The 18,267-nt window shown below is 31.2% G+C and overlaps 1 protein-coding gene across 1 annotated transcript in view; it reads left to right on the forward strand.

Annotated features, from left to right (window-relative positions):
* Cnksr2 (connector enhancer of kinase suppressor of Ras 2) overlaps positions 1-18,267 on the forward strand; it is a 229,516-nt gene that overhangs the window by 134,075 nt on the left and 77,174 nt on the right. The window contains exon 9 of the mRNA XM_029564782.1: positions 10,927-11,073. Coding sequence (XP_029420642.1) covers positions 10,927-11,073 — 147 coding nt within the window. The remainder of the gene's footprint in view (positions 1-10,926; positions 11,074-18,267) is intronic.

Consider the following 18,267-nt stretch of genomic DNA (forward strand, 5'->3'; position numbering starts at 1 on the left):
TCTGTTAACATTAAAACATATTTCCTGCAGTTTTGAGAGGTCTTTTGACCCCTCATGAATATTTTAGCAAACATCATTCAATAGATGTAGCTATAAAGACTACCAAAGTCAAATAACCAGGTTGGGATGCTCAAAAAGTAGACTGCACAAATGGGCTGTTGATCATTGATTACTGAGAGATGGAAGATAAATATTATAAGGTAGTGTGGTTTTTTATTCTCAAGATGTTTAATATTACTTAGCAAGGCTCATAATTCATGGTAGAATGGGCAATGGGCAGGGAACAGCCTGAAGGACTATTGACTTACCTGGAAACTTCATTCTAATTTTGTTGGTTTCTCTCTGTTCTTGCTCTAGCTTCTCATTTCTGACACTAACCTCACCTTTTTGTTCTTCAGCTCCAGAACAAGAAAGTGTTGAAAGGGTTAGTCAGCATTATCGGAATGCTTGAGAGTGTGACAGTTCATTAAATTTCATCATGTTTTTCCTCCCTTTAGCTCTAGACCCTCCCCTGGATTTCAGCAGAAATGAGTGGTCCATTCACTGGAGTCTGTATCATGACATTAACTTTAGATGTGCTTGTCCCTTTGTTTTCTAATTCATTTTGTCTTTGTTTTTTCATTTTTCTTACTATTCAATTTTCTTTTCTTTTCATTCACTATTTATTTGTACCTCTTCTCACTTGATTATTTCTTCTCTGTTCTGGCCTGGTTCAAGTTTCTTAATCTTTGTCTCTTATGTTCCCTTTTTGCAAAGGAGAAAGTATTTATCTTATAATCCCTATACCCAAAATGTTAAAAACGGAGCCCTAAAATGGCAACGTTTCTGGTATTTCCCATATAGTATTCGTACAAATGCAGGAGATGTCTCTGGACTACAGAGATTAATTAAGTTAGCATGGTGTTTAACATATTGCTTTAAAAGATTCATATAATACCCTATAATAACAATATTAGGATTCCAAAGAATTGGTATTCCAAAACAGAGCACATTTGAAATACTATCTTTTGGAAGGGGAAAAGGAAAGTATTAAAGTCACCAAAAATTAAACAGTGTACCCCACATTTCAGTTACTAATATTAATATTCTATTTCTTATTCATCTCAGGTAGTACTTTATGAGATAGTAGGTTTTATATGTTATTTTCCATTGAACATTTTTATTTTAGTTAATTGCTTGAAAACCAATTTTAAAGTATCACTTATTTGACATAAATTGTATTTTTATTTTGCCAAATTCATTACTCTATCATATTACATATTCTATTATCTTTATGTTATCAACCCAGAATTCATTATATTAAATACTTATACAATAGAAATTAGTTATATGTTACATATGGTAGCTTCCTGTTAACTAATTTATTCTTTGTTGACTTCTGCATCCTGATTTATTTCTTTCTTATTTATATAGTTCATGATAGCTTCAATAAGAAGAATGTAATTGATTTTTAAATGGTTGTTGTAACATATCAATATTTTCAGAATCAATGTACAGTTAAATATAATGTAGTTATTATATGAATTTTTAATGGTTATTTACCAGTGATTATTTTGTATGCTTAAAATGTATCTATTGCCAGACACCCTTGCATACTCCAGGTTATTAATTTAAATGTATATTTCATTTGAAAATTAGCATAAGAAATCTCAGTCCTTTTCCTACCCTTGTCAAAAAAGCAAGAGTCTACCAGTCACAATTGCTTCATGAGAATTAGGGGATGGGTAATCACTAGATAACATTTTACTTTCTGGTAAAGTTATTACATGAAAGGAAAACACTATAGAACACCATGTTATATTAAACTCAACACACAATAACATTAATCTTAGATTATGTTGCCACAGTAATTCAAGGCTATTGAATAAAATTCTGATCAACATTACAGCTAAAAGTGCATCATGTTGCCCCTCATTTTTATAGTTACATTTCCTCTCGCATGGTTCCTTCTCCATTTTATTCTAATACTGTGAAGGAAAGGATTTTTTTCAGCTGGGATAAATGGGATGTAGGTTCACTGGGGCCCATCGAGACTTGTCACTGACTTACGACTTTTGTGTTAGTTTTTGGAATTCTGATAAAATGATTTCTAAAGTTAGCTTTTACATTGTACATATGTATAGCTATCATGTAAGTTCTTAATCTAAAACATTTTAATAATAAATATTTAGAATGATACTTAACTATACATGTGTATATATACACATGCTTTATTGTGTATTTTAATAAATACAAACATATTGCAACATTTAGAAGTATTTTAAATGAGCAACACTTTGTTTAGTGTTTACTACTAAATTACATCGAAAGTATTCAAAGCAGTTATAAATTTTTATATATGTTACTTTTGAATACTAACAATAAAGTTGCTTTTTAATTGTTTTTTGTGACTTGAGCTCCTAAATTAAATTTAACCCTCATTTTTTTTCAAAAGTATTTTGAAAGTTTTCCCAGATTATGTAAATGAGAATTTTCACTTTTCGATAGTGAGGCTGTGTTTTACCCCCTAACTTTGATGACTGGGAGTCTTTTCTTTTATTCTTTAGTTACATTTCCAATGTATTTTGAAGAACAAAAATGAACTATAAGAGGGAATGGCTGAAAGTGATTAATTTCCAAACATGCAGATGTAAAATTGCTATAAATTTTAACTCATAAAATATTTTTATAAAATTTATTTTTGAAATATGTATTGTTGTGATTCTTTTAAAATATGCTACTACTCTTTTGAGGACTGAAGTTCTGTGTTATATAATCTGAGGTTCACCCGACAGCTTTGCTTCTTGCTACATGTGAATGTCTCCTTCCTCTTCTTTTCCTAGCAACACCTTTCAGACTCAGTTAATTTCATAATTTAAAGAAATCAAAGGACATCAAGAATGATACTGAAATAAAAATAAAACTGACTTTGATTTAGTTTTATTCACATATGTATGAAAACCATGAAGCCTCCAAAATAAACGTTCGGCCTTCAGAAACCACAACTACCAAGTGCCATATCTCAATGGGAAAACTATATGTACAAGATGCTGACCTATGTCCACAACTTTGGAATCATCTTACCACAAATGTAGAAATGCCCCTGATACACAGGGTGGACCTAGGATAAGTGATAGGTTACAGAAATAGAAATGTGTAAATGATTCATAAGACAACTTAAAGAAAAAATTATTATTATTCTTTTCTTCGCCTAGCTTTTGAATGAGTTCATCAAGATGTAGCTCTCAGAACTGCTTGATTATTGGTGAACAGAATATAAAGAAAGGAAGTACTAAGTCCTTGTGGCGCTTCAATTGGCTTTCTTTCTTTTCATCTTTGCAGTAAGAAATTCTCTTACAGTTTCACTTTAAATATGAAACACATCTAGGCATATGTTATATGTACATATAGCTTATATACAATACAATTTAACAATCATGTGAACATTAAATACTGAAACAGATATATTTGCTTTCAAATATGAGTCAGCATAGCTCAGTTTTTACATTGAAATTAAGCCACATAAAAACCTTGACATATTTTTATTGTCCTGTAAAAATACCTTTTAGAGTTATGGAAGATATAAAGTGAAGAGTGACTCAATAAATATAAAATTGTGGAGGAATTTTCCCCTAATAAAAATAAAACCTTTAATTCTCATTTTTCTTCTTTTCAAATGTTTGTTCATTTTATCTTACCCTAAACTATCTCTGGCAATCATCTTGGTAAAATATTAATAGTAAGGGTTTAAATATTTAGAGTAGGCAAACCTTAGAATACTTTGGAATACTCTGAATTACCTTAGTAAGGTTAATTTATGGTTGGATTTTAAATCAGTTATTTACATAGCATTTGTTAACTCAATACATTCACTTTAGCTTATATTTGAACCATGAATACATCTTTACTTATATTCTTGAAATGAATGATTGTGTAAAAGCAAAACTAGAATACCTTCAAATGTACTAGAGTTTAATATTATAATATTTTCATTCATGTTTTGGGAAATTTTAAGTGAAGGTGGATTTTATATGTTGCTACTTTATATTTAGTAGTTCTAGGATTTTTGAAAGACAGGTTATGAAATGTTATTACTATGACATTTCCTCCACATAGCTTGTTTTGATAAAGAAAGGGGGTAGTCACTGGCACAAAATGTCCATTTATTACATACTTCAACAACTTTTTAATAACATAAAGAAACAGCGTATTATAATAAATACCTCAGCACAGCACAAAATATTGACAAATACCGAGCCATAATAAGATGAGTTATTTGATGAATCATGTCTCCTCAGTGCTTTTAAAAGAGAGGAAGACATCTGAGTGAGGAATAACTCCTATCATCAGACATTCATATAGGCATACCTAAAATCCCTGAATTTTCTTTCTGAAAAGGTTTCATTTATACATTATACATTATGACCATACAGAAGCATATGGGAATATTGATAACAAAACTGGACTTTTGGTTTGTGCAGTGTGATGTGTTTGAAAGTATTTTAAGAAATAGCCTATTTTCCTACCTGAAAGTATAAAGATGATCTCTTGTAACTTCCCATATAGCCATGAAAAAGGAAAAGTTCGAGATTGATATGATAGGTTTAAATTCTTGTCTTTAAGAATACTTGTAATTTTGCCTATGTGGCCTGAAAGAGTACTGTCTGTCTTCATATGCTGATTAAATAATTCACAACCTGTTTGGAAAACAGATAGGCCAGGGCAAGTTGTAAAGACAACTTCTTCCCTCTGTGTGCCCAAAGGAAAGAAAACCACTCATCTCTACAGCACCAACCCCAAAGACTCTTGTGTTCCCAATCCAGGCAACCATTTGACCAGGACCTGTCCACTTGTGTTTCTTTTTACCCAGGAACACCTGCTGTCGGCTTCAGCCTGAATAAAACTCTTAAATCCCACATCCATAAAGAGATCAGAACCTCTGGCCTTTGACACTAGGAATCGTAGTGATCCTCTTGGGAAATTTTAATCTTGTTTGTATTGTATATAAATTACATTCTGATGTATGTATTGGGGGTTAGATATAAATTAGTAAGTGATAAGATTAGCCATTGCTTAGAGTCACTGTTGATACCTGTCCAATGAGGAGGATAACATTTGTATTTCAACATATGTGAAAAATGTTATTTTTAGTTAATAATAAGACATGCTGTATAATATAAATATGATAGTTTTAAATCGTTATTCCATCCTCCGAACTTCATGTAAATTAAATACTCTATTAAAATATGAAGGAAAAGAAACTTGAACTATTTGCAACCAGTACAATTTTTTGGAAAATACCCTTAATACTGTGTAAATAAAGTATACGATGTAAATATTCTTCTAGGACAATGTTTTTTATATGTTTACTTACAAGAGGAAAGTTTATTGCTTATTTTGGGGTAAAGAATACCTATTATAGCTTTAATATCAAGTATATTACACTTTTTCTGGATGGGCAGTTACTTAACCTTCTACTTTATATAGAAAAAATTAAGCATATTGCATTTATTAAAAATGCTAATGCTATATATTGATTTTGCATCAAAACTAAGCCCTTTGGGGTTTAAGGGCACTTTACTGTCATTGAAACATTTAGTTCTTGTAACACCATATTGTCTCACTAATCAAGTTATTAACTTGTATCGATTAACTCTCAATCATTTGTAAAGACATTATTGATTTAAGGGTATATATAGATATAAAAGACTATTTTTTACTCAAATCCAGTTCTGTGAGGGTAAGTGGAGAAGACAGTAGGAAAAATGTGCAACAGTGAGCAAAAAATATACTAGTGAGATGCAATGTTATGAGATTCACATGAAGAAAATATGGGTCTAGTTCTAAGAAAAGGCATTGTGATGGGTGTTGCATGTAACATGAGCCTTTGTGAATAGATAAGATTTTAGAAGCTACAGGGGGGAAAAAAGTATAAGCAGAGGGATGAGTGCTTTTGCAAAGATACAGCTAAAGGCAAACCTCAGTATTTGAGGCAAGCACACATTTTTTTCCTTAACCAGCTCTCACTTTGAAAAAGCCTAAAGTTGCTCCAAGTAATGATACTTTGCCTCACATATTTCACTTCTTCAATGTCTACATACTCTTCATCTTTAGAAATCCTAAAGAATCCAGCTGAACTCATTGGAAGCCTGAACCCTTAAGAAAGGAATGGGTGCCTAACCCCTAACCCTTTGGGTGGGGGGCCCAATGTACCTTGTACTTCTTCTAATGAGGTACTTCCTTTATTGTATTCTAAATATTTTTTCAGCTCTTCCGAAGCTCATTATGCTCTTTAGTGGGCCAAAGATTGTTCCGCACTTGTTGTTATATCCATGCTACCAGGCACACAATAAATACTGATTTGAGTTATGTCCAGTCTTAAAATCAAATTGAACACATAAAATATTCTAGACATCAGCCAGTAAGTGCCTTCAAGGAGCTCATCACTTATTGTAGCAATTTTCCAAAGTGTGGTTCCCAAATCAATAGCAAGTACTATCCGCATCATTTGGTAACTTGTATTTTACACCCCAGAAGTACTAGATCAGAATCTCTGGAGTGAAAATTCAAGAATCTTGTCATTTAAGCCTTCTGGGTGCTTCTCATATGTTTGATATCCAAACAAAACAGATATAATTTGGGGGTGCTATAAGTTTGATCAGCTCTTTAAAAGCTTTAAAAAGAAGAAAACTTTTGCACATAGTGGTATTTTGGAGATGTAAAAGACTAGAAGAAAGGTAGGTTAGGACTCTGTTTTAAGTCTGCCAAGTACTCAGGCTAGAACTAAGACAATCAAAAGACGTGTTAATTTCCAGGATATTTTTATGATACATACATGTATTAAGGGAGGGGCAGCCATTGTTGACTCCAAACGTAAATAATTGATGTCGATGGATGAGGATATGGAAATTAGTGGTGGCTGTGATGGTTATGGTGGTGGTAGTGGTAAATGAAAATGCATACAATGAGATTAACTTTTTAAATACTGCTTACATTTGGGATGCCAATAGATATTTGAATGAAGATATTGTACTGTACAACTGAACAGATCTGAATGTAAATTCTGTCTTTGCCACTTAATCTTTGTAAAGTTTTAGCCCCTAAAGCCATCTTGTTTCAATTTTTACAAGCAAAATATTTGAATAGTTTACCTCATAGAGCTTTTGTAATAGTGAAAGTATAGATTAAAATAATTTCATATGAATATGAAGAATCTAGCACAATGAACTATTGGTACTTGATTATTTAGTAGGTACTAGCATCAGTGTTGGAATATGTGACTAAAGTTCTTGATAGGAAACAGAAATTATTAGAAAAACTGGAGTCATATGTAGGAAGTTGCTGATGGAAACTTTTGAAAGAGATTATTGTAAGAAGACACCGTTAGATATTAAATATTACCTTGACGCAATATCTATATTTATATTTACTTATAAGGAGGAAGAGAAGATGGAGGGCAAGAAGGTAGAGAAGTAGCAGGACCACATGCCTCTCCTGAAGTTAATTTGTTATTATCACTTCTTTGTCCCACCCACTCCTTGTTAAAACTGTACTATATTGTGATTTCAGAAGTTCTATAATCACTTGACCTGTGCAAGATTATTGAAATAACTCTCGGTGTTGAACTCACTGTTCCAGAAGTCAATCATTTCCTCTTTTATACATCTTGACTTATGTTTAAGAGTTTTTTCATGTTTATTCATAACATATTGTCTCTAAATTTTACACTTTGATTACTTCCCATATTGATGGCTCATACTGTTAATATTAGTAGCTACTAGAATTGCCTCTTCTTCAAAGTTCCCTCAATCTCCTACTATATAAAAACATTACAGCTAATGGAAAGAATGAAATATTTTTTTCATATTACTTAAAAATCTTCACATGATTTCTGTCATGTAGATTTCTATCATTTGAGTCTATTACGCTTAATATTTTAAAGCTAGCCAGAAATATAAATAGGGAAATGGAAAAGTAATCTTGAAAACTGATTCACATGCATTTGTATATTTTATCTGTTTTGGCATTTGTGCACTATTATATTAAGCTCTTTAAATGGAGGCTTCAGCCATCTTTATGTTGAAACACACGCATGCGTCTTTTATCCCACCTTCTATTCATTGTCAACTATAAGTATCTCAGGAAGGTAATTTATTTCAGTAATTCATTGTACCTCATTATATATTATGATATCACAGAACTAGATCTGGGAATCGTTTTTCCTGGAGTTACAGGAACACATCATATTTGCCAATGAAAACAATTGGTAAGTATGACACTTTCAGTCCATAGAAACTAAAGAAAATAGAAAACAATTGAAGTTCTCTAAATTAAGAAGTTTGAGAGAAGATTGACGAAATAAGAGACATTCAAAAGTAACAAATGCTTATTGACAAAAGTTAAAGATATCAATGTATAAAGAAGAAAATACATTACTCTCTTTAATGTAACTGCCATTAATGATATAACATATCATTCTGTCTTCCATATCTATATTTTTTAACAAAAAATACTTCTCCCATTTTGAAACTTACTTTGTTCCACACAAAAGTTTTTACATCCCTTAGCAGTGAACATTTACAGAATATTCAATATTAGTTTAATCGTTACATGTTGCACATTCGTCCTGTCATTTCCTTATGGTAATAGAAGTAGGATTTGGGAACCAAAGATATTCACTACTTGTGATTCTCAATACATGTTTGTTTACTTTTGTTGAAAGCATTGATGATGTTATGTCAGTGCTAGTAGAAAGGCTGATTAAAGCATAATAAAATTATAATAAATCCAAATTTTCTGCTATAAAGTAACATCCAGGTATAAAATTAAAGTGTATTCAAGTTAACTATATTATCAAAAACAATCCCACTTTTTCATGGACAAACAATTATATTTTGAATTATTTATTCACAGAAGTATATAAAAAGTATAAAAGAAAAAGATGGATTCAATTGAACTGAAAATTTCAAAGGAAAACATACAGTTTTAAAAGTGTTTGAGAAAGCCTGGTGTGGTAGGGTATCCCTATAATCCAAACGTTTGGAATGCAGAGTGAAGAGGATTGTCACAAGTTCACAAGTTTGAGGCTTCCCGTAACTACACAGTGAGACCCTGTCAAATATATATATAGCCTTAGTAGTGATCATATTACTCAATAAAATGCAAAGAAACTTGGGAATAAACACAAGTGTGCAATTCATTGTTGATAACTATCAGTTCTGGCCATCACTTAGTTTCTTGCATTAATTACTGATTATGTTAATAATGAAAATATGGTTATTAATTGTTATTTATAAATTTTGTACAAAGAATTTATTTTCACCATCATATTTGTAATTCAAAATCGGCTTCCTTTTTTGCAAGCAAATACGTGCACAGATTCAAATTCACTTGCTCTTACTCTTAGCTTGTAGAAATGGCTATCGGGACACTGCTTAGCTATGAAAGGAGTCAGGATGTGTATAAAGTACCTTTGAGTATTTAACAGTCCCCACTTGTATACAATAGCAGGCATTTGGCAAGTTCCATTTCTGTGGTTGATCTGCATGAATGTGTTGGTTTTTTTCAAAAGTAGCATCCTCTTATGTTAGTCAAGTATCATAGTGATCGTTTTGATTCATATTCAAGATTTTGAGGTTTTAAGCAGCATACATCTTGCTTTTTTGTCTTGGTTCCTTGTCTTCATCTTCATTCAATTCAGCGATGGTTGAATCTATATCATTAATAGAATGTTCATTGAATGTACCACAGTCTGATATTAAACTGCAGTGACTGCATTCTAGATTACTACTTCTTAGTCTCTAGAGGTCTTTCCTTCATTTGGGGCAAGTGCTTATTCTCTCCATCATGAGTAATATCTTCTAGGAAAAAACATGCTGAAGAGCACACACAAAAAATATATTTTTTGCCTGGGTGCCTAGGAAGAAACTACATCTCTGTTTAGGCCATTTGCCAAATTATTTTTGCAATCTACTTTAAATTTTGACCCAGTATATTTGTATAACATATCCCAGGGTTTTATAACCCATAACTTTGGAATAAAAGATTCTTTCTTTTAAATGTGAAAAATATATTTAAAAGCTAATCATACAATGATAGATTTTTAGTGTGTTTCTTTAAAATACAGTTCTAGGACCTTATTTACCGATAGTGCATCACTAGTCCATTAAAAAGGAAACTAACAAAAACTGTTATGCTTAAATTTTTAAAGAATGACAAGTGAAGTAATTTTACATGAGTAACCATCGAACCATGTTTGGAGGTGATATTTAAATAGAGTGGCTTCATTGAATTTAGCACACATCATTTTAAGTTTCTAGGATTCTTTGGAACACATTTCCAGTAGCTGCTGCATTGGAGTAGTGTTGCCTTGTCATTTTTAAATCAATCTTTCTAACATGATAAAAAGGTTTCTTTTACTGATTCAGCTGTCCTTGCATCAGAATGTTTCCTTGGTGTATCAGGACCTGCTATTGATAGTACAATGTCAGTCTAATTTAAAGACACCTGTAATCACGTATCTCCAAAAGATGGTGATGAGAAAGCATGTGGTGTGGTTTGTTAGGTCAAAGCATTGTTTTCAAGTATATGGATTTTTAAATTGTACCTGTGATCAGAGTTTGGATCTAGACAAAGCTGCTGAGCAATATTAATGGTGATATCATTTATTTGCATTTCCAAATCACTTAAATGGCAAGAAAGGTTTTAGTCTCTGCTTTGACATGGTAAATGTCCATTATGTTGTCTCATAATTATATGGACTCTAATGCAATAACATGGTTAATCAATTCAACTAAAACATTTCTTTCTTGAATATATATCTCCTAAAATTTGATAGGATTATACACCAATTATGTGATTTTTTTACTAATCTTATTAAAGGGGGAGAACATTAAATCTTTGAGTACTGTACCTCAATTTTATTGTAATGATTTTGCTGGTTACCAGGTGGGGTGGCAGTTGAAAAATTTGGTGAATGCACTACGAGAGGACCCGAGTGGTGTTATCTTAACTTTGAAAAAGCGACCTCAGAGCATGCTTACCTCAGCACCAGCTTTACTGAAAAATATGAGATGGAAGCCCCTTGCTCTGCAGGTAATGAAGCTTAATCATAAGTCATACACCATCATTTAGCCATAGACTATCTCAGTAATGCTTCTTTTCTGTGCCTCATCTCAGCAGCATATGGATTAACCTTGTATGCTTTTGAAAATTTGTTTGTGAAATCATCTCTTCACAGCTTATCCTTATAGGCTGAATAGTGGTGTAATCTGAGGGGATAACTAAAATACAAATGATAACACTCTTTAGTTTCAAACACTTGAAGCATAATTCTCAAAACGCACAAATTATTTTGCGATGTCATCTTACATTTCGTAAGTTGTAATCACATATACTTCCAGGAGAAGCTAGTTGATAGTTCATAAAATTATTTTAAATCAGAACATAAGACTGTAATAGCCATTTGTAAAGAGTAGGAAATAAAATTTCCGAATTATTCATTAAAATTTAACTAGTATGTTCCTCTGGATTTTTTGCTTTTGACTTGTCCCACTGTGTAGGGTAAGGCCATGGAAATTGCTGCATTAGAAGCTTTGTATTTTTCTTTAATATGAAACTTCACTATAAAATATTACTCTGGGTGGTGATAAATTATATTTATGAGGATTAAACCAAAAGTTATAAAATATTCCAGCTGGACAAAGACAAGAAATTAATATGTTTTCTTTTGTTTCAATCAGGATGTGATCCTTAAACATACTATTGGAATTTCCTTTCACAAATCTTCCATTTTTAAACTAGTAGATCATTAGCTTATTGCAAAAGTCTACTTAGAAAAATATAATTGCGCACTGAGTTTAGAATACTGACCACTGTTCAGATTAAGAAGAAAAGAAATATGTAAAGTGCACCCTTCTCTCTAGTATGTAAATTTTTATTAAGTGCCTTTCTATATGATAAACAGTTTCTTTTACTGATGTGACCATCCTTGCATCAGAGTGTTTCCTTGATGTGTCAGTACCCACTCTATTGGTAGTGCAAGATCATTCTAGTTTAAAGACACTTGTAATAGACTATGTCTGAAAGATTTTACAAGTCATAGATTTTTTTTTCTAATAAGTAAATTCTCCATTAAACATGACTGGCCTTATGGAATATGATGCTTTTTTCCTAGTTTACTCCTTATTAGCCTCAAAGTTGATGTTCTACTTAGATAATATTAAAATATACAAAATGGTCCAGTGTTAAGATCTTTATATTCTTAGCGTGAAACTTTTTCTGTTTTTCAAATAAATAAATGTAAACTGTATTACTATCAAGTGCATTTGATTTACAATATATATTTATTACCAAATATAACTGATTATCATTAAATTTCAGAGACTGTATGTCTCATTAAGCCATCAAAAAGCAGATCGGGCTTTTCCATCACATCATTTTTTCTTACTGAATTAGAAATCATTTTGTTCTCCTCTGGAGTTTCCTATATACATATGTATGCCAAAGGTCCTTTTTCAACGTTTAAAGGAGTGGAACACTGAAGAGGAACCCATACTTTAAGCTGTTAGATATTCTTCTTTGTATACTTTTAAATTTAACTCTTCTCAGGTCCATCATAAAGGAACTTGGGCACCAAAAAGATCCTAGGCTTTTGTTGATCCATGTACTCTAAAGGAGTATTTCTGAAAATCAAGTGAGAATTTGTTCCCTTGTTAGACTCTTTCCAAAAGCACAAGCTGAAGTGGAAAGTTAATGTTATAGCAATACTCAATTAGCAACTTTTATATAAAATGCTTCAATAACTGAAAAATTAGTATTTTGTATGTTAAACAATATTTGGTATATTTATTCAAAGCTAGAGTAAAAATGTCTTTTAAAAATCAACTCACATATTTCTTTATAATTTAAGTTACTTTTTAAGGTCCATTCTTAGATGCTAATAAATAAGCTTTACCAAATCATTAATTAAACGTATTCCTCATTATTTACTAAACTATGGTGACTATTACAAATTTACTTTTTTCAGAATGCTAAAATATGAGGAAAAAGAAAATATAATTTACACAAGCATGTACATATAGATCAAGAAATTTTTTAAATTATTTCAGCTGAATTTGGGTTACCTAAAACGTGTTGTCCAAAGTTAGCCATCTGTAGATAAGCAACACTATTAGGGAAAACAAAACGTTATTTAACAGCTTTGAAAATTGCTTCGGTGGTTGACTTTCTGCAAAACAAAAGGGAGAGTATTAGTGTTACTTAAATTCTTCCTAGTAATACTAAAACAAAGTTTTAGGAGTAAGAAAATGGTAAGTTCTATAACTTAACAGAATAACCACCACCACCACCAACAAAAAATGATCCTACAACCTGTTTTGAAGACTGTAAATAAATTATACCACTGTAGAATTCTTTATTGGTCAAGCTTTGGCCTGTGCTAAAATCTATGTACCCTGAAGCATAATGGAAACTACCTGGTCAGAATACTGATAGAGATTTGTAGAAGGAAAGGTAGATAAGACTAGGATATCAAAATGTAAAGTCTGAATGCAGACTGTCCCAGAAGGGGAAAGATCAAATAGGATGAGGTTTGAAGGCAGCTGTGGATTCCTTCATGACTTTGTCTGAGGTCATTTTTTCTTCCTAGTGCCTAAGAACTAGCCTCAGATGTGAAGCATAAATGTTAAACGTAGTAACAGTCCCGTGTGTTGACTCATGGCATTATTACTGTTTTTCTTATTTCTAGAATCTATTCAAATAGGTTAGAATCAAAATGCGTATTAATTCACCTAAATATAAATCTTCAATATTCAAACTTGAAGTATTACACATCATGATTCTTTTTTATGTGGTATACCAGTGGTCTACTACTAATTATTTAAATTTGAGGCTATACACAGAATCTGTGGCATTTATTTAACTCAGTCTATTTCATCTTTTTCATATCCAGCTTAACTTGACTTATTTTGGCATTTTTCAAATAAAAACTAGCAGTTCTAAGATAGAGGTCACAACTAGAACATACATCTTATTAAAAACAAATGTTTTTTAAATGAATATGGAAATTTTTATGTAGACAAATAAGATATAATCATAGCCATCCTAAAAACATTGTGGAATACCACGTTTTAATTAAAGAAAACCTTTGATTGCTAAAATATTTCAAATGATAGTGCCTTTTAATATTAACTGTGATAGCATGTTTGGATTTGGAATTTCTTTGGAAATCATAGCCAAATAAGCAAAAGCATACAATTCAGCTTCATGCTCACAGAGCAGTTTCATCAGCACATTTCATAAAGTTTGACAGTCTTCTGATAAATTTATAACTTTCAAACACTTTGTGAAAAAAACTGAAGGACATAAAGATCCCTTAATTAGATACCATATTCCAACTTAATTACATCTGAAACATTGAAGTCTGTTGTCATCTGCATACTTTCATAAATAGCAGAGATGTCTTACTTTGAGGTGGAATCTTTAACTGTAAGAAGATAAATGGGAGGAATCTTTTCTTCTGAGAGCTGTTTTCAAAATATTTCCTTAGTGTCACTTTCTACTGATTTCCAGGATGTGGGTAAGCGTGGTGATTACTTATGGTCACATTCTTCTATCAATGAAATAAATACCAGGGAATGCTGGATAGATCACAGATTATGTTTAGATGTTTATGGCACTAAACGTTAGTATGCACAAGCAACAAGAATGTATGGGCTGTATCATTTTCTTCTTACAAGAGGTGTATGGGAGAATTAGCTAGACATTGCCAAGAAATTTCCTTGAATTCATCACAAGGAATTGGTAAATTTTTCAAATTGTTGAAGAACCCATCTTTTGGTGGAGAAACTACATCTCAGAAATGATAACTAAAATCAGTGCTAGAATTCAATAAACTGATTTAGATACTGTTCAACACATTTTTATGTAAAATAACATTAAGCTGTACCATTAGAATTATATTGCTAAACAAAGTTCTGCTCCACAAATTTCTTATATTGATGCTGTAGTTACTTGTATTGGTTTGTACTTTTACACTTGAACTTCATTGTGTAGTTAACCTTGATGACATTTCACAGCATATGTAAGCATCTTTGAACAACAAAAAAAGACATAGATGAGAAAATGGTCATAGTAGTCCATTTTGTTCATCAGCTTGCATAACAACTATAAAATGGCAATCACATTAAACTTCAAGTATATACAAATATGAATGGCTAGTGATTGTGTAAAAGTCAAAACACAGAAGTAGCAGTAAACATTTTTCAATATCCAAGCTATAGGTTGATGTGATTGAACAACCATTAGTGACAGGAAGTTTACATATTTCTGAAAGTTTTAGTTTAAAAGCATATTTTGAAAAAATATTTCTAGTATGACACTACAGGAGAAAATAGTTTTTATCTAAAACTTGAATCATAATAGCTGGAAAACAGTATCAATTTTGTGTTTCACGTGCTCAAATTAATAGTTTCAAGCAACCATTTTATGTTTTAGCTCACCAATGTTCAAGTACATCAAAGGATCTAAGGCACCTTTGTGTTTTTGAGTCAAATGAACTTCCAGTTTTAACACTGAATATGTATAATAGTCTATGATAAGAATTGAGCCATTGCTAAATGGAAAGACAACTAAAGTAAGATATGCTTGCCAGAGATGTTAAAATGTAAAATTCTTCAAGGAAACCCTCAACTTCAAATGTAATTTTTTTTAGTTAGGAGTCCAAAATTACGTTTATTGTATTTTGGAACACATAGCTTCAATTTTAATACTGCCATATAATTGTGCACATTAGATTGGACAGCACAAAATTGTACACGGTAGTCTTCAATATGATTTGCAAAAGATGATTTGGTGGAAAAATTTATCTTATAATGTGACTCTGAAGTCTATATTATATATTGTGTAACTGCTCACATATTTTTGTTTCCATATATATGTATTTCTTACATTCAAGCATATATGGCTTCCTGATCAAATCCGTGGTCTGAAAAAGTTTCTTTATTGTCTAGTAATAACACAACAGAATATTTTTCATTCTTATAAAAAGCACTTAAATGTGTCTCTACATATGTTTGGATTCTAGTATAAACTGAACAAAACTGAGAGTGGAAAATTTTAAATACATGCAATTAACTTACATTATTTTCCAATAAATTACTGCTTAAGAAAAAATTGGCTAGGAAAAAATATACTCATTAGTTTTTCAAATGATATATAACATTCTTTACATGGTCAGGAAAATGCAAAAATGTATGCAAATTCTCATTTCCCCAATCCAGAATGCATTTTCTCTGGAGCATTTGTCTAGATTATCAGGGAAGCATATTTAATATAAAGTAATATTCTGGTACTAAATAATACCAGCATTGGGAATTTAATAAGAATTTTCTAAACTGAGTAAGGACTTACAAGAATATTGGGGGTATTGTGACAAATTTTAGTCTGTACTTATTTCTAAGGGCAAATAAAAAGAATGGCTAAGTTTTATACTTAATGTAATCATCTGTATTTCAGTTTATACTTCCCTGTAACCCCACCCCAGAAGGCACAAACAAGATTTGTATGAACTTGGCATGAGTAAATTTTAGAGCTAACTACATATTACATTGTTTAACCTTTCAATATTGGAGTTGTCTTTATATTCTTGGTTTCATTTAAAACTTTCATAACTCTGATTTATGTAGGTCATTTTCTAAATGGAAAGACAACAAAATTAAGATATGCTTGCCAGAGATATTAAAATGTAAAATGTTTTGAGGAAAACCTGAACTTCAAATATAGTTTCTTTTGGTGTGGACATTCTTTTTTTATAATCTTGACCATAGAGATTTCATTGCTACACTAACACCTTCCAGATGTGCTCAGTTACAATAGGGGGTTAGGGAACACAAAGAGGAAAACACCTGGGCCACCAAAGGATTTAAAGTGATTTCATTTGTTCCTTATAAAACCTAAAACTTTTCTTTAACAATCACAATTTTATAATAATATTTAAACTGGATGAATAAAATGTTATTGCTAAAGATATTGTTCATATTTAAGGGAAGATTTGTGTCATACCGTATTTTAGAGTATGAATGGATTTAAAGTATTTATATAATTTTAACTGGTGCTGAAAAATATACTTGTAAGTTCTGAATAGAAAATTTCTGAGTCCTGTTGACAGTAGTAAGCTCTCACTAACATAGATATATGTTTGAAGAGATGTACATAATTTTGAATTTAACACATAGAGATAAGTGGCAGTGGTGCACAGTAAACTTACTCATTTAGAGTAGAGAACTGAATATTATGACAAGGTCCCTCCAGGTAAACCCCTTTGAATGTGATTCAAAATGGATCTATATCATAATCGATTACATATCATAGTGCCAAAGTATATTAAAGTTTTAGGGTAATAATGTGCAGTCTTAAAATAATGCCCTTGCATTTTATCTTTAGTTGTTGATATTTTTCTTCCCATACTATTTTACCAAAGATATTAAAATATGCACCCAAAGAAAAAGATTCCAACTTTATTCTACATTTTCTTAAAATAGAAATGCTTCCTACTACAGTGGTAATTATTTCCCTTATAATTTGTTATAACTAAATCTAAAGTAAACGTTGCTCAGATAAGAGAAGCTATCTTTTAGTTTTAGTATACTTTTTTAGAATTTGTTGTCTATGAAATATACCTATTAAAATTTTAATTGAATTAAAATATATCTCTTTTCCAATTGAGTGACAATAAATCTATTATTTTCTGTGCATTTTCACAGAGATGCTTACCGATAGTAGATTTTTTAATGGCCCTGTTTTGAATAGAAATTTCTCACTGGTTTCAGCTAATTTCATGATTTATTGTTGCTTTATTTAGTCAAACTGTTACCTGCATTTCTAAAGTTTCTTAATGATTTTTAAATCCTCTCAATCCTTTGATTTTACACTATTTCATTTCTTGCCCAAAGACTTTTTTAAAAGGTGAGAGCTTATAATTCTAAATCTTTGCAAAACATCCTTTTATGCTAAGTAACCATTTTCATTTTTCACGGAGCTTCTACTTATTATACTTTATTTTCCCATTGCTAATGTCAAAGATGGATTTTTAATGTGATTCTCAAAAAGGATGTTTTTTCTGACTCAGCTTTACAGAAGTAGCACAACTAGTAGTCATAAAATATTGTCTATATATTGAATATATTGAATATGTACTATGAGCTTAATTCGTAAGTAAAATAGCCACGTGATAAAGTAGTTGAAATACTTTCTTGATTTGCCATTCAGTAAAATAACTAACTAGTTATT

The sequence above is a fragment of the Nannospalax galili genome, unplaced genomic scaffold (assembly GCF_000622305.1).
Source record: "Nannospalax galili isolate Female #2095 unplaced genomic scaffold, S.galili_v1.0 scaffold217, whole genome shotgun sequence".
In the NCBI taxonomy this organism is placed as follows: domain Eukaryota; kingdom Metazoa; phylum Chordata; class Mammalia; order Rodentia; family Spalacidae; genus Nannospalax; species Nannospalax galili.